At 47.5% G+C, this 27024-nt stretch overlaps 1 protein-coding gene across 1 annotated transcript in view; it reads left to right on the top strand.

Annotated features, from left to right (window-relative positions):
* Window positions 1–23657, top strand: part of dlc (deltaC) — a 52776-nt gene extending 29119 nt beyond the window's left edge. The window contains exons 8-10 of the mRNA XM_056441057.1: window positions 20329–21067; window positions 21274–21388; window positions 22228–23657. Of these exons, the coding sequence (XP_056297032.1) occupies window positions 20329–21067; window positions 21274–21388; window positions 22228–22233 (860 nt within the window). The 3' untranslated portion in view covers window positions 22234–23657. The remainder of the gene's footprint in view (window positions 1–20328; window positions 21068–21273; window positions 21389–22227) is intronic.
* The last annotated feature ends 3367 nt before the right edge of the window (window positions 23658–27024 follow it).

Below are 27024 nucleotides of genomic sequence, written 5' to 3'. Positions count from 1 at the left end.
GCTGCTCCCACAACAGCTCAATGGGGTTGAGATCTGGTCACTATGCTGGCCACTCCATTACAGACAGCATACCAGCTGCCTGCTTCTTCCCTAAATAGTTCTTGCACAATGTGGAGGTGTGCTTTGGGTCATTGTCCTGTTGGAGGAGGAAATTGGCTCCAATCAAGCGCTGCCCACAGGGTATGGCATGGCGTTGCAAAATGGAGTGATAGCCTTCCTTATTTAAAATCCCTTTTACCTGGTACAAATATCCCACTTTACCAGCACCAAAGCAGCCCCAGACCATCACATTACCTCCACCATGCTTGACAGATGGTGTCAGGCACTCTTCCAGCATCTTTTCACCTGTTCTGCGTCTCACAAATGTTCTTCTGTGTGATCCAAACACCTCAAACTTGGATTCATCTGTCCATAACACCTTTTTCCAATCTTCCTCTGTCCAATGCCTGTGTTCTTTTGCCCATACCAATCGTTTCTTTTTATTGGCCAGTCTCAGATATGGCTTTCTCTTTGCCACTCTGCCTAGAAGGCCAGCATCCCGGAGTCGCCTCTTCACTGTCGACGTTGACACTGGCATTTTGCGGGTACCATTTAAAGAAGCTGCCAGTTGAGGACCTGTGAGGCGTCTATTTCTCAAACTAGAGACTCCAATGTACTTGTCTTCTTGCTGAGTTGTGCACCGGGGCCTCCACTTCTCTTTCTGCTCTGGTTAGAGCCCGTTTGTGCTGTTCTCTGAAGGGAGTAGTACACACCGCTGTAGGAAATTTTCAGTTTCTTTGCAATTGCTCGCATGGAATAGCCTTCATTTCTAAGAACAAGAATAGACTGGCGAGTTTCACATGAAAGTTCTTTTTTTCTGGCCATTTTGAGAGTCTTATCAAACCCACAAATGTGATGCTCCAGATAATCAACTAGCTCAAAGGAAGGCCAGTTTTATAGCTTCTCTCATCAGCAAAACAGTTTTCAGCTGTGCTAACATAATTGCACAAGGGTTTTCAAGGGTTTTCTAATCATCCATTAGTCTTCTAAGGCGATTAGCAGACACAATGTACCATTAGAACACTGGAGTGATAGTTGCTGGAAATGGGCCTCTATACACCTATGGAGATATTTCATTAGAAACCAGACGTTTCCACCTAGAATAGTCATTTACCACATTAACAATGTATAGAGTGTATTTCTGATTGATTTAATGTTATCTTCATTCAAAAAAACAATGCTTTTCTTTGAAAAATAAGGACATTTATAAGTGATCCCAAACTTTTGAACGGTAGTGTACATACATACACACACATACATGCATACATACATACATACATACACACACATACATACATACACACACTTACATACATACACACACATACATACATACACACACACATACACACATACATACTTGCTTGCTTGCTTGTAGTTGTCCATCGAGGCCGATGATGACGTCCACTTCTGACTTTCAGCGGTGAGTTTTCTGGTGGCTGTATAGTCCTATCCTGGATCCACAGGTCTTGTTGCAGGTGGGACATGCGTATGTAGTCGTGGTGGTACTGGCAACCTTGGTTGTTTTTCTTGTATGCCTTCTTTCCTGCCTTTCCTGTCTCCTGGCTGCCCTGTCCTCCTCCAGTGCTGTGGTCCCGTCTTGGCACATCTGACGCCAGGTGTTACGGTCAGCAGCCAAGCCCTCCAGGTCCCCTGGCCTGATTTTACATTTCTTTAGCGCTGTTTTTATCTGGTCTTTATAGCGCTTCTTCTGCCCTCCAGCAGAGCGCTGGCCTCGGGCGAGCTGGCCATACAGCACTTTGTGAGGCAGCCGATTGAGGGGCATCCTTATAACGTGCCCCAGCCATCGTAGCTGGTCGTGGGTGATGGTGGCCTCCATGCTCCTACAGCCTGCTCTCCTGAGGATCTCGGTGTGTGGCACTCGGTCACGCCAAGTGATTCCTAGCATTCGCTGAAGACAGCGGATGTGAAAATGCTCCAGGGACTTCACATGGCGGCTGTAAGTGACCCAGGCTTCACAGCTGTAGAGGAGGGTGGTGATGCAAACTGCTTGATACACCGAGATTTTTGTATGGAGATATAAGTTCTTGTTTTGAAAGACCCGGCGCCTGAGTCTCCCAAAGGCAGCTGATGCTTGTTTGATTCTGTTCTGGACCTCATTGTCGATGTTATTGTCCTCAGAGAGGAAACTCCCGAGGTATTTGAATGATGGTACTACAGACAGATGCTTATCAGTGATGCTGAAGATGGGTGGCGTGGGTGGGATGTTGGTGCTCCACTGACAGACTACCTCTGTTTTGGTGATTGTAGACGACCGTGGGATCTCCGGGGCACAAAGGGACACGCACAACTGGGTTCGTCAGAAAGAATAATCGTTTATTTCGTCTCCAGCTCCCAGGACGCTGCTGCTCGGCTGCCAGGTCCTGGTCTCCCGCTCCCTCCCTCGCTCTGTCCCTATATCGGACAGATAACACCCGTAATTTGGCGCAGCTGCGGTCACTTTGCCACCCCGGCACCATTCCTCGAGCCACGCCCCCGCTTCCTCCCCCTCTGCAGCTGTGCTTCCGCACCCCCCTGCTGCCACATACCTCCACCGCCCGACTTAGGCCGGGGCAACATCCGGCCGAACCTACTCCCCCTCCCCCCCATGAGAGCGGGAGAGGAAATCGGCCACGACCATCTGTGTACCCGGCCTATGGATCACCTTGAAATTAAAAGGCTGTAAAGCCAGATACCACCGAGTGATTCGGGCGTTGGTATCTTTCATGCGGTGGAGCCATTGGAGCGGGGCGTGGTCCGACCAGAGGGTGAATGAGCGTCCCAGGAGGTAGTAGCGCAGGGAGTCGACCGCCCACCGGATGGCGAGGCACTCCTTCTCCACCGTGCTGTACCTGCCCTCCCTCTCCGACAGCTTGCGGCTGATGTACAGCACGGGGCGGTCAAACCCCCCTACCTGCTGGGACAAAACGGCCCCCAGCCCTCTGTTCGACGCATCAGTCTGCAGAGTAAAAGGGAGAGAGAAGTTAGGTGTGTGGAGGAGTGGCTCCCCACAGAGAGCTTGTTTTACCTTTTCAAGCGCCAACTGGCACTGCTCCGTCCACTGGACCGGATCTGAGGCACCTTTCCGGGTCAGGTCAGTCATGGGGCTGGTCAGCTCGGCGAAGTTCGGGATGAACCGCCTGTAATAGCCCGCCAGCCCCAAGAACTGCCTTACCTCTTTTTTAGTCTTGGGCCGCGGGCAGGCTGCGATGGCGGCGGTCTTGTCTACCTGAGGGCGCACCTGCCCGGCGCCCAAGTGGTACCCCAGATACCATACCTCCCTCCGTCCAACTGCACACTTCCCCGGGTTGGCCGTCAGCCCCGCCTGCCTCAGGGACTCCAGCACCGCGCCCACCCGCTGCATATGCTCCGCCCAGGTGGTGCTGTGTATGATCACATCATCCAGGTAGGCGGCAGCATATGCAGCGTGCGGCCGCAGCACCCGGTCCATGAGGCGTTGAAAGGTGGCCGGGGCCCCGAACAACCCAAAGGGAAGCGTGGTGAATTGGTACAAACCAAACGGAGTGGAGAAGGCCGTTTTTTCCTTAGACCCTGGCGACAGAGGAATCTGCCAGTAGCCCTTGGTTAAATCCAGTGTCGTAAAGAAACACGCAGTGCCCAGTCGGTCCAGGAGTTCGTCGACCCGGGGCATTGGGTAAGCATCGAACCGTGACACATCGTTCACCCTGCGATAGTCCACGCAGAACCGAATAGACCCATCCTTCTTGACCACAAGAACAATGGGACTACACCAGGCGCTGTGGGACTCTTCTATTACCCCCATTTTCAGCATGGCCGCTAATTCCCGCTGAACCACTTTTCTCTTGTGTTCGGGTAACCTGTAGGGCCGCGACCGCACCGCCACGCCTGGAGGCGTCTCAATCTGGTGCTCTATGAGGTTTGTGCGTCCTGGAAGGAGAGAGAACACATCAGCAAACTGCTTTTGCAACCGGGCAATGTCTGTTTTCTGGGTCCCGGAGACGGTCTTCACAAAGGAGCGAGGCCGGATTAGTGGATTTTGGGACCTCAGGCCCCAGCTCCTCTCTCTCAGATACCGAGGACACCAGAGAAACCGACTCCGCCTCCCTCCATGCCTTTAGGAGGTTGAGGTGGTAAATCTGTGTAGCTCCGCCCCTATCAGAACGCACCACCTCATAGTCGACATCCCCCACTCGCCGTGTGACCACAAAGGGTCCTTGCCACTTGGCGAGGAGTTTAGAGCTGGAAGAAGGAAGCAATACAAGTACCTTCTCTCCCGGTGTGAATTGTCTCAGCCTGGCCCCTCTGTTGTACAGCCGCTGCTGACGCTCCTGGGCCTGGAGCAAATTTTCACGTGACAGCTGACCCAGGGTGTGGAGTTTTGCTCGCAGGTCCAGGACGTGTTGGATCTCGTTTTTACTGGTGCTCGGCCCCTCCTCCCAGTTTTCCTTAATGAGGTCGAGCACCCCCCGTGGAGTCCTGCCGAACAAAAGTTCAAAGGGAGAAAAACCCGTGGAGGCCTGGGGAACCTCCCGTACTGCAAACAACAGAGCGTCAAGCCATTTATCCCAATTACGTTCATCATCATTAATAAATTTACGGATCATGGATTTCAAAGTTTTATTCAGACGCTCCACCAGACCGTCGGTCTGTGGGTGGTACACACTGGTCCGAATAGACTTGATGCCCAGTAACCCGTAAAGTTCTCTCAGTGTTCTTGACATGAACTGGGTGCCCTGGTCAGTCAGAATCTCTTCGATTCCTACCGGAGATGACCTGAAACAGCGCCTGCGCGACACTCTTGCGGAAATGTTGCGCAATGGCACCGCCTCGGATAACGTGTTGCGTAATCCACGAAGACTAACACAAAGCGATATCCGCGTGCACTCCGGTGAAATGGCCCGATGAGGTCCATAGCGATACGCTCGAATGGAACCTCCATTAATGGCAGCGGGCGAACGGTGCCCTCGGAATGGCCGGAGGGTTTACAAATTGACACTCCGGGCAGGACGCACCAACGGCGCACATCCGCCCGGATGCCCGGCCAATAAAATCGGGCCATTATCCGGTCCAGAGTTTTATCATATCCCATGTGACCAGCCATTGGGTTATAGTGAGCCGCCTGAAAAATAATTTCCCGGCGGCTCTTTGGCACCAGCAACTGGGTGCTTTCCTGCCCTGTGTGAGTGTCACGGCTCACTCTGTACAGCCTGTCCTTAATCAATGTGAAGTGCGGATATGTCTGCGCTGCGTCAGGGCGCACCAGCTGACCATCAATTTGTATCACTTGGTCAAAGGCTGAGCGTAGAGTATCGTCCCGAGACTGCTCGAGTGGAAAATCTTCCATGGAGTGAAACTCGGGAGCCGGCGGAGTCTCCCGTGGAGGCTCCTCCGGTTCCCCCTCCCCGTCTGCAGTGTCGGACAACCTCGCGTCACCGCTGCGCACGGCGCACACATCGCATGACCCTGTCTGCCGCGAACGCACCCCCGCAGCGTTCCCCATTAATCTATTAAACCCCGCCAATCGATTCCCAAGATTAAGGGGTGCGTAAGGTGGAGCTAACCGCGACCTTTACGTTATGCTTTTTCCCCGTATCTAATTTCCACCGCCACCATAGGATATTCGTGAATGTCCCCATGCACACACCGTATTTTCACCCACGACGCCTCCACCAATGCCCCGGTCGAACCAGGCTCTGGTGGATCATAGACTGCGACAGCCCGAATCCACCATTGCCTGGTGTGTACCCCTGATTCTTACCGAACGCTGCACGCCGGTCCCGGACCTGGGAAGAGGCTGGCGAGCCGGCAACCCGGATCACCTGGCCCACCTCCATCAACGGACACTCCTCCGGAAGTGCCCGGGCTGCCCGCATCTCCAGCACTCCTGCCCTGGCGCTGAAATACCCCTGTGGGTCAGGAAGAGTACCGGGCCCGGTCGAGACCCGGCTCGGGATCCGAGGAGGGGTGTCGCCACGGCGCCGGTCGTGACGGTTGCTGCGGAGGCAGCCTCCTTGGCGGGTATCGGCCGGCCCGTAGATGGCGGCCGATCGCCTCCCCTTCCTGGGCCATGGACCGCCAGGTGGTCCTCCGCCAGGGTGATGGCGGCCTTCATCCCCCGGCCGATGGCAGCGGACCCAAGCCGATGTGCGGGCGGGAGCCCGCCGACAAACTGCTCGAGGCGATCAGCTCCACCACCGCCTGCGCCGCTGCGAGTTCCCGGGTTGCAGCCACCTGGCTGCGGCATCCCTCAGCTGCTGGCCGAACGCGAACGGTCGGTCCTCAGGCCCCAGCTTGGCCTCCCGGAACCTCCGTCGGTGGTCCTCCGGGGACAGCCCGAGCCTGTCCACCACCGCTTTGTGGATGTCCGCATACACCCGCCTGGCTGCCGGGGGTAGCCCTAGTGCCGCTGTCTGCGCCTCTCCAGTCAACAGCGGTAAGAGACGGACCGCCCACTCGTCCGCCGGCCAGCCGCACGCCTCCGCCGTAGCCTCGAAGGTTTCGAGGAACGATTGTACGTCGTCCTCTGCCGTCATCTTCTGCAGGATTACCCCCGCCAGCTTTGAAGGTCCTGTTGGTGCTGGAGCTGCCGATGATCGGTCGGTCAGCACCCGCTCCAGGGCCGCCGAGTGCAATTGGCCTTGTTCGTGCAGGGCCCCCAGGAATTGTCTGGTTGTCACCGCCTCCTCGCGCTGCATAACCGTAATCCTTTCAAGCATTTGCCCTAAGGCCACGAGCGGCTGGCCCGGTGCCCCCGCCTGCTGAGCTTGCGTGTCCATGCTGCCCTCCTTAGTTGGGCTCCACTGTAGACGACCGTGGGATCTCCGGGGCACAAAGGGACACGCACAACTGGGTTCGTCAGAAAGAATAATCGTTTATTTCGTCTCCAGCTCCCAGGACGCTGCTGCTCGGCTGCCAGGTCCTGGTCTCCCGCTCCCTCCCTCGCTCTGTCCCTATATCGGACAGATAACACCCGTAATTTGGCGCAGCTGCGGTCACTTTGCCACCCCGGCACCGTTCCTCGAGCCACGCCCCCGCTTCCTCCCCCTCTGCAGCTGTGCTTCCGCACCCCCCTGCTGCCACAGTGATGTTGATGGTCAGCCCCATCCTGCTGTAAGCCTTCACAGCTGCATCCAGGACAGCCTGGAGGTCTTGTGGAGTGTGAGCCACCAGAGCGCAGTCATCTGCATACTGCAGCTCAAGGACCCTCCCTCTGTGCAGCTTGGTGGTTGCTTGCAGCCTCCTGATGTTAAAGAGGTTGCCATCGAGCCGATAGACGACTGTCACCCCGCTGTTCTCCTCAATTTCCTTATGGAGAAGCTGGGTGACGCATAGGAGGAAGATGTTAAAGAGCACTGGTGCTTGTACACACCCCTGCCTGACCCCTGTGCACACAGGGAAGGAGGCAGACTCTTGTCCTCCTATTGTCACCCGAGCATTCATACCATCATGAAACTGTCGGAGGATGTTGACAAACTTGTTAGGGCATCCAAACCGGAGCAGGATGTCCCACAGTAGGTCTCTCTGCACAGTGTCGAAGGCTTTGGAGAGGTCGACAAAAGCCATAAACAGGTCTTGATGTTGCTCCCTGCACTTTTCCTGAAGCTGCCGGGCTGTGAAGACCATGTCAACTGTACTCCTGTTCTTCCTAAAGCCACACTGTGATTCTGGGAGCAATGCCTCTGTGATGTTGTTGAGTAGCCTCTGCAGCAGCACCTTGGCCAGGACCTTACCAGCAACAGCAAGGAGTGCTATACCCCTGTGGTTGCCACAAATGGTCTTGTCACCTTTGTTTTTATATATAGTGACAATTTTGGCATCTCTCCATTGCTGTGGGATGTTTTCATCAGCCCATACTTTAGTGATGTGTTGATGTAGCGCTCTTGTACAGAGGTAACCACCCTGTTAAAGCAGTTCCGCAGGGATATTGTCCATGCCGGGAGACTTGTTGTTCTTCAGAGAGCGGACGGCTGACAAAACCTTCAGGAAGGTCGGGGGTTGGTTAAGGTTGTCAATCGGTGGAAGTTCAGGCAGTTGATCCAGGATGGTGCGGTCTGCTTCAGAGTCCTGATTAAGCAGGGTATTAAAATGTTCAGCCCACCTCTCCAGTATACTGCTCTGGTCTTTTAGGACTCTGAGCCCATCTGCGGTTTTAACAGGAGTGATGCAGTGGTTTGTTGGGCCGTCGATAGATTTGACTGCATTGTAAAAGTTATGCATATCATTTCTATCAGCGAAAGATTGAATTTCCTGTGCCTTCTCTGTCCACCACTTGTTTTGCATTGTCCGGAGGGTCTTTTGCACTTCACGCCTCGCCCTCTGCCATTCCTGTCTGGCGGTGCTCAATGAGGGGTTTTTCAGGGTTGCCTGGTGTGCTTTGTGCATGGCGTTCACTGAGTTACGGATGGTGTCTGAGTTATTGTCAAACCAGTCCTGGTGGTTTTTGGTCTTATAGCCGATTGAGTGGGCTGCTGCTTCATGAAGGGCTGAGCTGATAGCGGTCCACTGCTGGTCTGTGTCATTCCCTCCTCTCAAGGTGAGTTCAAGCTCTTCAAGTTTTTCAGCCAGGGAGCATCGAAACTCATTTCTTGTGCTGGTATCTTTCAGACGGGCACAGTCTAAGCGTTTCCCATTGACCCCACGTTTCCGCATGGGGGGGCGTACGCTCATGTGGACTTTGGCCACGATCATCCGGTGGTCTGTCCAGCATTCTGCACCTCTCATTCTACACACACACATACACACACATACATACACATGCATACATACACACATACATACACACACATACACACATACATACGTACACACACATACATACGCATACATACAGACATACATACATACACACACACATACATACACAAACACACACACATAAATACATACACACACATACACACACATACATACACACACACACATACATACGCACACACACAAACATATACACACATATACATACACACACACATACATAAATACACAAACACACACACATACATACATACATGCCTACATACATACACACACATACACATACATACATACACACACACATACATACACACACAAACATAAATACACAAACACACACACACACATACATACACACACATACATACACACACAAACATAAATACACAAACACACACACATACATACACACACATACACACACAAATATAAATACACAAACACACACACATACATACATGCCTACATACATACACACATATACATACACACACACACACACATGCATACATACACACACACATACATACACACACACAAACATAAATACACAAACACACACACACATACATACCTACATACACACACACATACATACCTACATTAATACTGTACATACTGATCCGCCTATACACAGATTTGCACACACATAGTCAGACTCCTAGTTCTATATGGTAAGAGTGTGCATTTTCTACCTGTGAGGCGAGACTACTGACTAGAGATGCACCGATCAGGTTTTTGGTGCCGATCACCGATCACTGAAATCAGTATCTGCCGATTACCGATAATACCGATCACCGATCACTGAAATCAGTATCTGCCAATCCGATAATACCGATCACCGATCACGGTGTCGATTGAAGCATTCTATTTATTGTGTAGCATTATTGCCTAGGACTATGAGGAAATACATATATAAAGCAACTCAAACATTAAAGAAATTACAGATTTCTTTAAACATTTAGGACTTTTACTTTGAAAAATGTCCTAATTGATACATTAAAATTGTTTGATTGCTATTGTAGGGGATTTCAGATATGTATGGAACACATCTGCATTATTCATTTCCTGGAGCTCTTGGGGAAATCTATATACAGGACTTTTTGTAACATACAAAAGTCTGACTTATTTTTATAAACTCTTCCTTGGTACAGTAAAACTGTTTTAATGTTAGCATAATTTAAGCTAAATCTCAGAAACGATCTATAAAGATACAAAATCAGTTCATTGTTTACTTTTATATGTTCGTGTATGATTTGTCGACATCTTATTTTGATAAACGGATGTTGTTTCACGTGGTTCTTTCCGCTAACTTTGCAAAACCGGATGTTGTCACTTAAATCCTTCCGCTAACTTTATCAAAACCCTCGTGCGCTCCCGATGGAATGCGTTTACCGTGAGCATCAGTCTCTAGGGGCAGACATGTGAGAGTCGGCTGAGTCGACCCAGAGATTCAACTCGGGGGACGGGGACGCCGCTCGGTGGTGAGGATCCCCTCGTGGACCTCTCACTCTGCGGCCCTCACCGGGCGCATTGTCTCCGTTGCGATGCGCTGCGATTGAAACGTCTCTGATAGTTCTCGCAGATGTTACGTCATCTGATCGGCCGTTTTGAGAACGCCGATCAAAACCGATAATGGGAATATCGGCCGATATGGATCGGCGCCGATCAGATCGGTGCATCTCTACTACTGACGACTTGGATCCTGCTAAGTGTCTTCTTTAAATTAGGATCGGGTCTTTAGCGTCAGCTGTAGCGTCATCGGACGAAGACTCGGAGGACAAAGACATAGGAGTCTTCCGTTGGAGTCGAGACTCGGAGGACAAAGACATAGGAGTCTTCCGTTGGAGTCTTCGTGGTGGCTGTGTGTTTCACCATTTTGTGAATATGTGTGTATTTTCCATACCTGTGCGTATCTCTACTCGTCGTTACTATAGGACTCGTTCATTCATGTACCGGAACCCCTCCTCGGTTATCCTTCCTACCCGTTCTACTCACACCCAGCACCTGGTCACAGGAGGCCTCTGGAACTGTCAGTCAGCCAACCGCAAGGCTGACTTCATCTCTGGCTTTGCTGTGGAGCAGTCGCTTGACTTCCTGGCTCTCACTGAGACCTGGATCACAGCAGACAACACGTCTACCTGCTCTCTCCTCTGCCTTCTCCTTCAGCCACACACCCAGACCCTCTGGTCGGGGTGGAGGTGCAGGTTTACTCATCTCACCCAGATGGTGTTTCTCTCTCTACCCGCTTCCACTCTTTATCCCACTGACTTTTGAGTTCCATGCTGTGACGGTTACTCATCCGGTTCAACTACACATTGTTGTTCTCTACCGTCCCCCTGGTTCTTTGGGAGATTTCTTGGAAGAGCTAGACGCCTTCTGTCGAACTTCTCGGAACACGGCCCCCCGCTCATCCTTCTGGGTGACTTCAACATCCAGACAGAGAAGTCATGTGATCTATTACTCTTACTGTCTTCCTTTGACCTCTCACTCAGTCCCTCCCCTCCCACTCACAAAGCCGGCAACCGCCTTGACTACATTTTCACTAGAAACTGCTCTACCTCCAACCTCACTGTAACTCCTCTCCATGTCTCTGACCACTTCTTCATCTCTTACTCTCTCTCGCTCTATGGTACTGACAACCCACCCATATCTACAGACTCTGCACCTGTACGCCGCAACATTCGCACCCTCTGTCCCTCCTCCCTGGCCTCCTCTGTCCTATCTGCTCTCCCCTCAACTGGCTCCTTCTCACTCATGCATCCTAACTCTGCCGCAGACACTCTCCTCTCTTCCCTGTCTTCATCTCTTGATTCTCTTTGTCCTTTTAAGACACGACCGGTTCGGAAATCCTCTCCGGCTCCGTGGTTGTCGGACTCGGTGCGCGCCGAGAGAGCCACCCTGCGAGCGACGGAAAGAAAATGGTGCAAAACGAATCAAGCGGAAGACTTGCTCTTCTATCAATCTCTTCTCTCCTCCTTCTCTTCCTCTATATCTGCAGCCAAAAGCTCGTTCTACCTGACCAAAATTCAGTCTTCCTTCTCTAACCCCAAATAACTCTTCTCTATCTTTTCCAACCTCCTTGATCCCCCCTGTCCCCCTCCTCCTTCCACCCTTTTGCCGAGCCACTTTGTCGACTACTTTACAAACAAGATAGACGACATACGCTCCTCCTTTACTCATCCATCTTCTATCACCTCACCAACACTAACTTCTTCATCCCCCTCTCTTTCCTCTTTCACCCCCCTGTCTCCCAATCAAGTTCTTATCTTGGTGACCTCCGCTCGACCGACCACCTGCGCCCTTGACCCCGTCCCGTCTCCCATTCTCCAGGCTATTGCTCCTGACCTTCTGACCTTTCTCACCCATCTTATTAACAGCTCCCGCTCAACTGGCTGTTTCCCCAACTCTCTAAAGGAGGCGAGAGTCAACCCTCTCCTGAAGAAACCACGCTCGATCCGTCTGAAGTCAGCAACTACAGACCGGTCTCTCTTCTTCCTTTTCTCTCCAAAACTCTGGAGCGAGCTATCTTGAGCCAAGTGTCCTCCTATCTCCACAGTAACAACCTTCTTGACCCTCACCAGTCTGGATTCAAGGCCGGTCACTCGACAGAGACTGCCCTCCTTGCTGTCTCTGAGCAGCTTCACACTGCTAGAGCAGCCTCTCTCTCCTCTGTCCTTATCCTTCTAGACCTTTCTGCAGCATTTGACACTCTGAACCACCAGATCCTTATCTCTTCTCTTCAGGAACTTACCGGGTAACTTGGAGAGGATCTGTGTCTGATCCTTGTCCTCTCACTACTGGGGTTCCTCAAGGCCCCGTCTTGGGTCCCCTGCTCTTCTCTGTACACAAATTCTCTCGGCTCTGTCATTCGTTCGCATGGCTTCTCCTACCATAGCTATGCTGATGACACCCAACTGATCTTCTCGTTTCCACCGGCCGAAACACAGGTGGCGGCGCGAATCTCCGCCTGTCTGACCGACATCTCTCAGTGGATGTCTGCTCACCACCTGAAAATCAACCCTGACAAGACCGAGCTACTATTCCTTCCAGGGAAAGGCTCCCCCACCCATGACCTGACTACCACCTTCAACAGCTCTGTGTTGGCCCCTACCCTGACTGCCAGGAACCTCGGGGTGACACTAGACAGTCAACTCTCCCTGACGGCCAACATCTCTGCGACAACGCGTTCCTGTAGGTACATGCTGCACATCAGGAGAATACGGCCTCTTCTTACTCAGAAGGCGGCACAGGTTCTGGTCCAGGCTCTGGTCATTTCACGCCTTGACTACTGCAACTCCCTCCTGGCTGGTCTACCTGCTAAGGCCATCCGACCTCTGCAGCTCATCCAGAATGCAGCAGCTCGACTGGTCTTCAGTCTCCCGAAATTCACCCACACCACTCCGCTCCTCCGCTCTCTTCACTGGCTACCGGTGGCTGCCCGCATCCGCTTAAAAACACTGGTTCTGGCGTACCGTGCTCTGAACGGATCGGGCCCCGTCTACATCCGGGATATGGTCACACTGTCCACCCCGGCACGTTCGCTCCGCTCGGCAACAGCCAATCCTCTTGTGCCTCCTGCACCTCGAGCTAATCACTCTACATCCAGACTGTTTGCTGTCCTGGCTCCTCAGTGGTGGAATGAGCTCCCCACTGACATCAGGACAGCAGAAAGTCTCTACATCTTCCGCCTGAGACTGAAAACACATCTTTTCCGACTATATCTGGATTAAAACACAGATTTGCACTTCAGTGGCACTGGGATGGCACTTATTGTGGTGCTTTTGTGGTTCGACTGAGTTGAGGAAGTGTTGCTTCCTGTGTTCTTGTTGTTCTTGGTTTGTACTCTAGGTTGAAATGCACTTATTGTAAGTCGCTTTGGATAAAAGCGTCTGCTAAATGACACATACATGTTTGTACACATATATTACATGATACATAAGCACATACAGTACATATATCCTCATAACTTAAGCATCTATTAATTCGTATCAATTAGATACTCTTTGCGTTTGTATTTATCTATTTATTCTGAAAGAGTTGGGATCATTCTTTTCGCTAGCCAGACGTCATTGGATGATGCACTCCATGAAGTCAACTGGCAGCAGCATTTAAAGAAATATAGTCTGATTGATTGGGGTGATGAGGCACTTAAAATTAAATTAGCCGATACATTTTCCCAACACTTGCTGCGTTCACACGAAAAGCGTTGCGAGTAGATTCCTTGCAAAGTCAATTCACAGACGCTATTTTCATCCAGTTATCCAGACGTAGTCGGTGAAAGTCACGAGCTGTGTGAGCCTATGGGTGATATTATGAATATATATATATATATATATATACTAGGGCTGTGAAACGATTAAAATTTTTAATCGGGTTAATCACAGGTTTTTGTGGATTAATCATGATTAATCACATATTTCCGATATTCTCGGTATATTTTGTGAGAACATAGAGATTTATGACAAAAGACGGATATATACATTGATACATTCTTCTATACAATGGTGCTGCAACTCAGCAGTTATTTTGCAGTTTTCTTCCATATGGAACATTAATACATCTTCATCCTAAACAGAATGTTTAACCCTCCTGTTACCTTTCGGGTCAATTTGACCCCATTCAATGTTTAATGTCGGTGTTCTTTGGGGTCAATTTGACCCCAGGCTGTTTTTCACTGTCAATCATATAAGAAATATCAACTTTTTTATTTATTTAAAGGGCTATTTAGGTAGTCAACAAACAAACATAAAGTACCTCACACTTAAACTTGGGAAGCAATATTAATTCAAATAATTTTCTGGAGGTTTTAATTGCTGGGGTCAAATTGACCCCGAGGGTAAAATATGTTAGTAAATGTAAAGGTAACAGGAGGCTTAAACAGAACATTTTTCTCTTGTTTGTCAACCATTAACTCCACTATGATACAATCTAAAGGCCTCTAGTCTTCCTTTAGCAGCTGCTGAGGCAAACTGACTGTGTGGGTTTTCTTCATGAACTGGGCCGTGATGAAAGGGACGGCGGGGACACCGCTGCAAAGCTGAAACCTCACCGGCCCGGACAGGTGGACAGATTGACAAGTGACTTTTTTTTTGCTCGGTCCCGATGCGCACGCACGGAGCTCTGCGGCGCGCGAGACGGAGATCGATAAGTGTTAACGCAACGCGAAGAGACAGAAATGACATGCTGCTGTGGAGATACGATCAACAACAGACGCTTAGTTTAATAAAAGAACAAAGACGTGCTATAGAGAACATGTCAGGGGGCGGGCCAATCTTTTTAATGTCATGCGATCTACAAACACTACGCCGCGATCGACGTGTTGAGACCCCTGATCTACAGGAAGTAAAAGTCGTAACAAGGTTTCCGGAGGTGAACCTGCGGAAGGATCATTACCGATGAACAGACCGTCTGCATGAGAGCGGACAGAGTTCAGATTGAAGTGGTGTTTTGGAAGCTCATTTCGCAAGTGACTTTTTTTTCGTCCCGACGACCAACAACAGACGGATTGGAAGCTCATTCTGCGTATGCGTTAAATGCGTTAAAAAAACAAAACTAGTTAAACCTGTAATTGAATTAACTGAGTTAACGCGTTATTTTTCACAGCACTAATATATACACTACCGTTCAAAAGTTTGGGGTCATCCAGACAATTTCGTGTCTTCCATGAAAACTCACTTTTATTTATCAAATGAATTGAAAATTGAATAGAAAATATAGTCAAGACATTGACAAGGTTAGAAATAATTATTAATATTTGAAGTATTAATTTTGTTCTTCAAACTTCAAGCTCAAAGGAAGGCCAGTTGTATAGCTTATATCACCAGCATAACTGTTTTCAGCTGTGCTAACATAATTGCACAAGGGTTTTCTAATCAGACATTAGTCTAATAAGGCGATTAGCAAACACAATGTACCATTAGAACACTGGAGTGATAGTTGATGGAAATTGGCCTCTATACACCTCTGGAGATATTTCATTAGAAACCAGACGTTTCCACCTAGAATAGTCATTTACCACATTAACAATGTATAGTGTGTATTTTTGATTAATGTTATCTTTATTGAAAAAACAGTGCTTTTCTTTGAAAAATAAAGACATTTCTAAGTGACCCCAAACTTTTGAACGGTAATGTATATATTGTGAAAATCCCACAATATATATATATACGTTTATATATATATATATACATATATATTTATGATATTAATGTTATGAACCCAACACGAGGTGTTTGATGTTCCGACGTTTGTGGGATTTTCACAACAAGTATAAAGCAGAAATAGTGTTTATTTCTTCCCTGGTGGATGGTGGAAAGTATAACTGTTTCCACAGAGTACAGCCACAGCGATAAGCTACGCCCCCTCTCCAGCTCGAATGACGCAATCTGTTGTGGAAATCCCACAAATGTCGGAACATCAAACACACATTACATCACCCGGAGGCTCACTCAGCTCCGATGTCATCTCCCCCGACTACGTCTGGATAACTGACTGCTGCTAGAGTTTGATTCACCAAAGGCACGACTTCAGTGATGACGGGTTGAGCTTCTCAACGCTGATTGGCTTTCACAACTCAGCATCGGGCGAATTTTTCGCTTCATCCATTCGCATCTGGACATTGACTTTGCATGGAATCTTCTCGCGTCAAGATATTGCAACGCTTCTGGTGTGAACGCAGTGTTACCGCATTTAACTTGTCTGCGATATTTTGCCATGAGCAGCGGTGGCAGTGTTAAGGTGCGTTCACACCAAAAGCGAAACTATTTTTTCACGCGACCGAATCCCATGAAAAGTCAACGTACAGACGCTTGTGGCTGCGATAGACGCGATATTTTCCCGGGCGCCGCGTTTGGGGCGACGCGATGTGGGCGGCGCGTTGACAGTGGCGCGTTTACAGCGGCGCGTTTTCAGCGGCGCAATTTTCGCCCCGAGTTGAAATATATCAACTTTGAGGCGGTCATCTCGCAACTCGGGCCAATCGGCTCTTGAGTTCCGCTCTCGTAGCGCTGGAGGCGGAAGTCTTTCAGACGTAACAGTAACTTCATCGGTGAAAGTGACCGAGCTGAGTGAGCCTACGGGTGACGTCATGAACCCAAACACGAGGGCGTTAGTGTGTGGGACGTCCACGACAAGTATAAAGCAGAACTAGTGGTTAGTTATTCTGGTGGATGAAGGAGATGATAACGGTCTTTACGGAGAAGAGACACGGAGATAAGCCCCGCCCCTCGCACAGCGTCTCGACGCTCATGGTGAGAACACGGTGAACGGTCGAGCGAGTAAACTCACGCGTTTTGGGCGACGCGAAAAATAGTTTCGCTTTTGGTGTGAACGCACCTTTAGACTTTGCCATGATTATAGTCTGGAAGTCCTCAGATGCGTTCATGATCATCTCCTGCTCGTTGGCGGAGAAAAAAGAGGCTCTGTCTTTGAGTTTATTTGCCATCGTGCTCTTTTGGTGGTCGACGCTTCCCCCTTTTGAAGTAGGACGGGCACAGGCAACTATCCTGATTGCTGAAGTCTGGTTCCAGTTAACGAGATTGTTTGAGCGCCGATCAGTCTTTGAGAAACAGAGATAGCCTGATTTCAATCATCGGGTTAATTTAAGATGGCTAATAGGACCTTTGATCGATTTAGTTGAACCGCATACCAGGAACGGGGCCTGGTCTAATTCAGTCCTGATGACATTTTTACGAGACTTGTTTCGATAATTGATGATATGAAAACTCATGATGTTTTGATTGAGTGTGGTGGGGGATATTAATATCTGAGGGCAGATAAACACTTTGATAGTCACGATGGAGCCTCTTGTCTACGTCTTATCTTCTTCTGTCTGACAACCCGAACATGTTCGTCCTCATTGTGGCCGTCGTAGACAAGCTTGTTTTTAGCCCTGGAGACTGTCAGACCTCTCAACTCTCTCTCTCTCTCTCTCTCTCTCTCTGGCAGGAAGCCAGAGCTGGCAGCGCTTTTTTTCAGCCCGATACAGCAATCAGCGCCGGGCTGAGTCTAAATCTTGAAATGCCTGCTTCCCTTGTCTGCCAAATTTTTTTTTACAAGATCCCTTGCACCTCACTGTGGCATGCACATGTGAACCCATGCACGTCTAACTCATTTACCACGATCAACACTCGTTACGTCGCCGCTGATATTTCCCAAAACATTCCTTCCGCTTTGAACTTCACTTGCTTTCTTCCCGGCAGCATTACTTTCACTTTGTTTGTTTGATTACCTTGCAGGGGCGTGCAACCTGCTGCAGAGAGATAATCCGGCATCGTCAACATGGTGTCCATCGGTTTAGAAAGTGCAAACTCTCAGTCTGGTGTTTGTCGCTGGTAAAAAGTACAAGACAGCAAACACAAGAAACCAAATGGGCATTTTCTCCCCAGCTCATGAAAAGTACAGTGCAGATCCAAATTCTGATCAATCTTTACAAACATAAATTAAAAAAGCTCAGCTCTCTGCACAAACTGACATGTTATCGCCCAATGCTGCAATTACCTTCCAGTTGTAATCTCTGCAGGTCCCGGTTCAGCATTCAGTCGTCCCTCGGGTCGTCATTAGCGTGTGGAAACTGCTTATCTTTGATCTGCAATCATTCCTGGCTCTCGATGAGCCTGACAGCGAGAGAAAAAGGAGACTCTCATAACTGCTGAGTGGTTGTTTTTGTGTTGCAACACATTGGCTGCAAAGAGCAAATATGGGGCTGAGTCGGGCCCAACGGTGTTTATCCTGTAGCGTTGCCCTCATTCGACCCTTTAGGTCCCAGTTAAACATCTCCGTAGGTTCAGTCGCTGCAGGAGGACTGTCCTCGGGTCCTTTCCTCTCCTCCTTCTCTACATGCTAAACAAATGGTGGTTGTTTGCAAGGTTTATTAAGAAAGTAATCGCAAACAATGAAGACAGAGTCAGTAAATCTTAATTCACAACTCTTTTACATTAAACCCTATTTTATGGTGGGAAACATTCCCTCAGAGTGCTTCTAATTACCCACACATTGCTCTCCTGATGAGCATCATCTGTTGTGAGGGATGTTGTCATACACATGGTTGTGTCCAGATGGAGTCTTTTCTTCTGAACTCACTGTCTTTTTTGTAAAGTGTGAAGATTTCCAAATTATTGGACGTGTTTGCGATCCACAACCTCTTGTAAAAACACCAAAGGAAAAATAACTTATTTGTTAAATCCAACATTACTTACCATGAATCTTCCCTTCAGTTTTCAATTCAATTCAGATTATTTTTTATATCCCAAAAACACAAATTATAAAATTGCCTCAGAGGGCTTTACCATCTGTACACATCCGACATCCCTGACCTTTGACCTCACATTGGATCAAGACAATCCAATGTGACGGGCATTCTAAATGTGATCCGCACATGCAGTCGATTACAATACACATAAAGTCTTTATGGCTGGCAGAGACACTCAATTCCCCAAGGTGCCATTCCTGGTCCTCTATATTTCCTGTGTACTTGCTACTGCTATACTGCCAGGAAACACCAGATTTCTATGACACTGTAATAATGTTGTCCACACTGATAAGTACTAAATAAATATTGATTGAAAAGGCAATATTCCACAATCCTACAACCCACAGAATATTTCAACGAGTCTGCTCTACTCCCTGACATGTCAGCGGCAACTTTTTTCATCCTCACTATTCCTTTGACATACTTCCTGGTCGAGATACTCAACAGTAAAAACAAAACATGTCTTTTTAAAATCGATCCCTTTCTCTCCCACATTTTAATTCATTTGGCGGACATTGGCTCGTTTCCATTTATTGTATATTTACCTTCGCATTGAAAATGCCGGAAGGTTATGTTTTGATCGCCGTTTATTTATTTATTTGTATGCGTGTTATTCGCAAAACTCAAAAAGTATTGAACCGAATCGCATGCAATTTGGTGGGATGATTGTTTATTATCCGGGGACCAGTTGATTAGATTTTGGGATCGATCGGGTCAAAGGTCAATCAAGGTCATGGAAAGGTCAAAATCTTTTTTTTACCATAGCACGATACATTTTTGTCCAATTGGCATGCAACTAATGCCAAAATGTTCATAATTCAATGCCCAATCTTGTGATATGCGAAGGTATGCGCTCTACCGAGTGCCCGTTCTAGTTACCTTTGCATTGAAAATGCGGAAGGTTATGTTTTGATCGCCGTGTATTTATTTATTTTTATGCGTGTTACTCGCATAACTCAAAAAGTATTAGACCGAATCGCATGAAATTTGGTGGGATGATTGGTTATTATCCGGGGACCATTTGATTAGAATTTGGGATCGATCGGGTCAAAGGTCATGGTCAAGGTCATGAAAAGGTCAACATCTTCTTTTTACCATAGCGTGGTCAATTTATATCCAATTGGCATGCAACTAATGCCAAAATGTTCATAATTCAAAGCCCAATCTTGTGATATGCGAAGGTATGCGCTCTACCGAGTGCCCGTTCTAGTTGTATCATGTGATCAGACCCGTCCCTCCTACCATCCCGTCTTCCAGCTGTGTTTTGACTAAAACGTCTTCCTGTGTCCGTCCCTCTGCAGGCGCTCAGTGTTTGGACCTCGGGAAGCGTGTCATGTGCCGCTGCCGGGTCGGCTTCACCGGCCCCCGCTGCGAGACCAACGTCGACGACTGCGCCGGCGGCCCCTGCCGCAACGCGGGCACCTGCGCCGACGGCATCAACGCCTTCAGCTGCTCGTGCACACTGGGCTTCAGCGGCAAGGACTGCTCCGTGCGCACCAGCCCCTGCGACCGGTTCCCCTGCGACAACGGCGGCGCGTGCTACACCCACTTCACCGGCCCCGTGTGCCAGTGCCCGCCGGGCTTCATGGGCGCACGCTGCGAGTACTCCGTCAGTAGGCCGACCACGATGCCGGCTGGGAACGCCGACGCCCCCTCGGCTCTGATCGCCGCCGCGGCCCTCAGCCTGGTGACAATGACCCTGCTGGTTTTCGCCGCCATCCACATTCTGCGCCAGCTCCGCTGGGGCAGGGCGCTAGCGGGCATCACCTCGTCGGTGAAGAACGACCTGGAGACGGTGAACAACCGCAGCGCGGTGATCGGTGGGGGCGGACCCTACAGTGGGAGCCTCCCGGGGGCGCCGCTGTGTAGCCTGAGAGAGAAGGAGGCCTTCCTCATCCCGGGGGGACAGTTTAAAGTGTCAAATAAGGATGCAGCGCTGTCGGAGAACGGTGGTGACCACATGGCCGTCTTTAAAAACAAAATGGCAGACTGTAACCTGGCGAGAGATGAGCAGCGCCTGGTCAGGAACAAGTTTGACCCGTAAGAACCTGACAATGGTTTTCATGGCTCTGTGTGTCTGTTCCTGTTTTCGTCTGTTGAAATATGTCGTTCTTTGAAATCCCGACTGTTGTGTAAAGACAAGTCACAGCATGTTTGTCTGTTATCTGATCATAACTCCCTCCCGAAGTATTTGACTCGTGTTTTCCTGCAGCTGTACCAACCCTCTCTCTCTTTCTCTCGAACAGTAAGAAGTGTGACTCGTCAATCGTCGTTCCTCCTCTCAGTTTTTCAAAGGACGGCCTGTATCATCCGGTGTTCATCATCACAGAGCAGATGGAGCCGTGTGTGTTTGCAACTGAGGTAAAGACACATTCACCAGCACAAGTATGCAGGGTATGCAATGTATTTCAAATTTGGTCCACAAGAGACTCATCACCCACTTTGAATGGATTAAAAGGACGACTGAGTAAAGTTTGTCAAGAAGAACCAAATGTTCTACAAACAAAACTGATTCAAAAAGTACAATAAATATTCACCGTAAGAATAAGATTCCTAAATTATACAGAAATTACAATCAGCACAAGGCGTCTTATCAAATGTATTTTTAAATTGAACATTTAAATCTATATATATATATATATGGCACTCTGAGATTCTCGAATGAAGAGTGCCTTATAAATGGAATCCATTATTATTATTATTATTATTATTATTATATATGTAGACAATGGTCAGGTCAGACAATAACAGACATAGTCGTGTTATTTAACAGCAATACATCCGCTGGTTGACACTGTTAAATATCAAGCCAACATGTCAGTTGTTATCGCTTTCGATAATGAATCCTCCAGATATGGACACGTCTAGTTGGCATTTCTCAACATTTTAAGTAATTGATGCAAATAAAAAACAATAATCCTAATAAAACATGATGCGTTTAAGAAAAAAAGACTTTTGTTAAAAGAAAATGCTACAAACCAACATCTTCCATTTCTTTCAGCAACTTCATCTAAAGTCATATGTGGCTCCATACTGGGAAAAGATGATATTTTCAACTGTTTGTTGGAAGTAAATTTTATACCATATGTATCATCCTGTTTTGTATACGATAGCATGTTTTTATTTGTCTTTTTTAATTGGACCCAGAAGAAGGTTTGCCATGTTGCTGACTAATTGCTGTGACTCTGTCCCGTTCGCAGGTCTAACCTCCAGGTTTCAGACAGCCGGGGGAGATTTTATCCTGAAGGCTTGAAAAGTTTTCACCCAGGAGGATCTATTCGACACACTTTATCGTATTTAATATTTATTTCTGCTGCTCAACAGAAAGAAACTAAAGAAGAAAATAGTTTTTTCATTATTTTCTGCTTCACTATTGACAATATTCGGATGACAATTAATCTGTTAAGAATGAAAGAACAACAAAGGAGAGAAAAGAAAAAGAGGAAAAGCAAATATTCTGCATCATTTGCACTATTTATCTTTTTGTTTATACTTTAAATGTTAATATAATAATTCTGTCTGTATAGCTGACTCTTTTTTGGATCCAACGGGATTGAGAGGACTAAAAGAATTGGAACTGTCCACCAATTGGAAAAAACGGTGCCTTAGCTGTGCTCTCGTCACCGTTCCCTGTACAATCTCACACATCATGACGTGTCAATCAATCGTCGGCGTGCCTGCCGACAGGAGCGGGAGACGGATTGTTTGTTTGGCGTCAGACAACCTGAACATTCTCTGTCTGAAAGCTGAACGAGTCTCCGCTCGGTCCATTTGACGATGTTTTCCGATGAAGAATCACATGGTGGCCTGTAACATAGAAACTCTGAAGTGCCTCTTCTTATGGAAAACTGCAGCAGGACCCAAACTGGGTCTTTATGAGCCCAGAAAACCTCATTCAAGTCCACTGGAGTCCTTTCAACTGGTGATGTATTTTTATATGTATTATTCATATCCCTGATTCTAATCCAAGTCCAAATAATGTTTTGGCCTAATCTAGGAGACTTTGTACCTTTGTTAACAACCAGCTGTTGGCTTCATGTTCACCTCATGATAATCTACCTTTGATAAGGCTTGGATGAAGGTCCAGCCAAGCTGGATTCATCTTACAAATCAAAACTATTTTACCGTTGTCTTCCTGTGATAAATGCTTGTGTTGTTTCCACTATAGTACATTTTCAAAGTTTATTTTTTCTATGAATCAAAAAGCAAAAAAAAACTAAACTTGCCTTTTCTCCCGTCATCGTTAAAACAAGCAAACAGGGAAACAGTAGAAACACAGAGGCTCGACCTGTCAGTCACTATCAGGGTGTTTTATTTAAATTTGCTAAGAAAGAAACTTTTACAACAGTGGAGGACACCAAAGAGAGTTGTTTTTTAATTCCTTTAAAAAAAAATCCATATGATACCAAAAAATATGTGTAGTCGTGTCTTTGTACTATCTTAGTTAATTTAAGAAAACAATGCAATGTGTAAATATCCTCCAGAAGATAGTTTTCCTATTTAATTTGGCCTTTTGTAAATAATTGTGTATTTATGAAAGAATTGTATATATGTCTATGTTAATGCGCCTGTTGTCTCAGTCAGAATGAAGAAATATATTTTTTCATAAATAAATTTGAAAAATAACACATACTGCGTTCACATAATTTGTGTCTTTCAGCTCTCATAGCACCAATGCTCATTGAACACACCACATATGTGACCCGTCATGCTGTAAGCACGTCACGAATGGGAGGATGAGCGCCACAATGAATTTCATGTTCATAAACACGTGGAAATCCATAACTTAATTTCCCACAGAACAGAATGGGAACTGCTCATGAAACACAACACAAGATGTGCCACCACAAGAACAACCACATCGAGCTGGTAGCGAAGTGATTGGGATTAAAATGTAATCGAGCGGAAACCATTTTAAAAGACGATAAAAAATGAAAAGGAAGTGAGTGGAGCACAGAAAAAATGATATTTAACACACATGAATAATTTATTTATAACTCATCCATCCATTATACGTACCAGCTTATCCCGAGGCATAGGTCGCCCTGGAGGCCATGGCACGTCTGACAACCATTCACGCTCACATTCACACCTACGGGCCATTTAGAGTTATCAATTCACCTTTGGACCGGGGGATGAACCCGGAGGGAACCCACACTGCCGTCTTGTCAGACGTCTCTTTTGCAGTTGTGGTCTTGGGGGGAAATGCTTTTTGTGCCGCGGGGAATTGCACATTGTAATACCACCGGTGGCCACTGGAGATTTATCCACGTGTGATCCGTGATCCAAAACCAACAATGTTTGTCCGCCTCTCAACACAGTCTGAACTCTCGGTGGCTGTCAGCTCCAAGCCCTTTGGTTCCCAAGATATAATTATTTAAAAAACGAAATATACACAGCATACTTCAATCTGTACGTTGGTATTAAACTTACTCAGCTAGTCATTGTCGTTTTTTAATCAATTATTTCAAGTGGCGTATCAATCCACATTTGGTGCTCTAGGGAGTATTCTTAAAAATAAACTACAGTGTGTTCATGTCACCAACTGAAGCTCATTGATGTGACTTTAAAGGAGCTCTATGGCACAGAGGAGGAAGACTTGGGTCAGTTGTTATGTACAGCTGCGTGTCGTCAGCATAACAGTGGAAGGACATCTTATGTCTGCTGATGACACGACCGACGGGGAGCAAGTAAATAATGAATACGAGGGGGCCGAGGACCGACCCTTGCGGATCACCACAGGAGACGTATAGTCACCGTAAGGCTTTTGGCAATTGCCATCCTGGTTTTTGACCGTCACCACCCTATTTTGTTTTTTTTATATAAGAAAGAGGGTGGAGCTAAGTACAACCGAACAATCAACAAGTCATCTTTAGGCTACCAAACTGATTTCATGACTTGCAAAAGGGTTAAAGCTGTCAGACAACAACACCGTGGTGGCGATTGTGGCAGCGGGTCGTCCTTCAGAGGATCGATCCCCGACTGGTCCATGTGTCCTTGAGACACTTCACCCTAATTTGCTGCCGTAGATTGTGCCTGTAAAAATGGGTGTGAATGGTTTGCTAGTCCTGATGGCCAGGTGGCACCTTGCATGGTAGCCCCCGGTCATCAGTGTATGAATGGATGTGAATGATGTCATGTAGTGTTATCTATTTTATTTTAAATGGACCGTAATTCACAAAATAATTCTCGTGCTTTATTAAAGAAGACTTGAAAATAGCCATTTCGACCATAGACTAGCATGTTTACTGAGTAATACGTACATTTATCTTGTAGACTTCTATACAATTGGACTTTTTTTTTTAAACCAGAGGAGTTGACCCCTACTGGTCATTAGAAGGAATGCAAGGCGCTTCTCATTGGCTCCTCTCACCACCTGCTCTCTTTGTCTCGCTTTTCTTTGACTTTTCCTTTCTCCATTCAGAGTTTCAATGTTTTGGTCATTGATACATAGTCTCTTGGTTAATGAGTAGCTGCTGTTACATGTCATACAGTTAAACACACACACACACACACACACACACACACACACACACACACACACACACACACACACACACTCTGAAGGAAAGTGGAGAGAACTTCAGACTCTGACTCACCTGCTGTTCACCCATTTGGCTTTGTCTCTGAAACACACACACACACAAACACACACACCACACACACACCTGTCCTCAGGTTAAACTGAGAACTCCTCTCTGTCTCACCTGGTGGAAATGGAAACAGACTCCCAGCAAGCGAGTGAAAGATCAAAGATCTCCCAGCCTTCCTGGAGCCGTGCTGCTGAACGGCCCGACGTCGCCAACGCGTGGGGCCACTGACCGGGTGCTCCAGTAGACACTGGGGGTCCCCACTCAGAGAACGAAACAGGCAAACAGCGGATGAAGTTTGAGTTCATATGCCCTGCTGTTGATCTTCGGATCTCTGTTTTCTCATCGGAGCAGAAATCATTAAAAACCAGTGATGTGAAGCTCTGTGTGCTTTGCCAGCCAGAGGGAAGCATTAGAGGGTCGCACCACAGTGACACACACACACACACAGGGCCCTTCCCATTGGCGCCTCTTTATCCCCTCCAGGCCTGTGACCCAGAAATCTATCTCATCTTGAACAACTTCACAATTCCTAAAATGCACGAGAGGAGGCTCGCTGGAGGAGTGAGCAAAGGTGTACAGGCGCATCCTATGTGGAAGAGGCGTGACAATGAACCGATGATGCAGCTGTGCACACGACACGCTCCCCAGCCCCCTTAAAGCCTGTTAGGGTTAGTTTTGTTATACTATGAGACTATCAATCAGAATCACGTGTAATAATAATAATAATAATAATAATACATACAACATGCATATTTTTTTATTTAGAAGATGCTACCATTTACAACCCCCCCCCCCCCCCCCCACACACACACACAAAGTTCTCTGTTCAGGTGTAGACATTACTCCACCATGTCTTTATAGCTCATAGTTGTTTGATGATATATTAATGCTCTGAATTTAGCATCTTTAAATAAAGGATCTAAATACTTCTTACAGCCCTGGTTGAATCTAATTCGATTTGGGAGAAGACGCATTTTCTTAAATACTATTCACACTTTAGTGTGAAGGCGAGGAGCAACCGGAACGGGGGAGAGTCAAGAAAGCCAAGTGGGAGAGAGAGAGAGAGAGAGAGAGGGACAGATGAAAGAAGAGAGAGTGAAGAACATACATCTGTCATCACTTCATCACCGTCCTCCACCTCTGACCTCTCCTCCCTCTCTCTTTCCCAGCTTGTTTTGGATACACACAATCTGTCTGCCCTCAATCCTGCATGGTGTGTCAGGAGGAAAGAATACATGAATCAAGTCTTTTTCTGTTATCTTCTTGCTTGTCCTCCACTTCCTTCTGTCACAATTATTATTTCACACACACACACACACCATGGGATCCACATTACTTATTAATGGAAATACATAACAGCACATGAACATCAGTTTTCTCCCAAAGAGATATTTTCCTGGTCGG

The sequence above is a fragment of the Pseudoliparis swirei genome, chromosome 20 (assembly GCF_029220125.1).
Source record: "Pseudoliparis swirei isolate HS2019 ecotype Mariana Trench chromosome 20, NWPU_hadal_v1, whole genome shotgun sequence".
NCBI classification, from domain to species: domain Eukaryota; kingdom Metazoa; phylum Chordata; class Actinopteri; order Perciformes; family Liparidae; genus Pseudoliparis; species Pseudoliparis swirei.
This window is presented reverse-complemented; position numbering and strand designations above follow the sequence as displayed.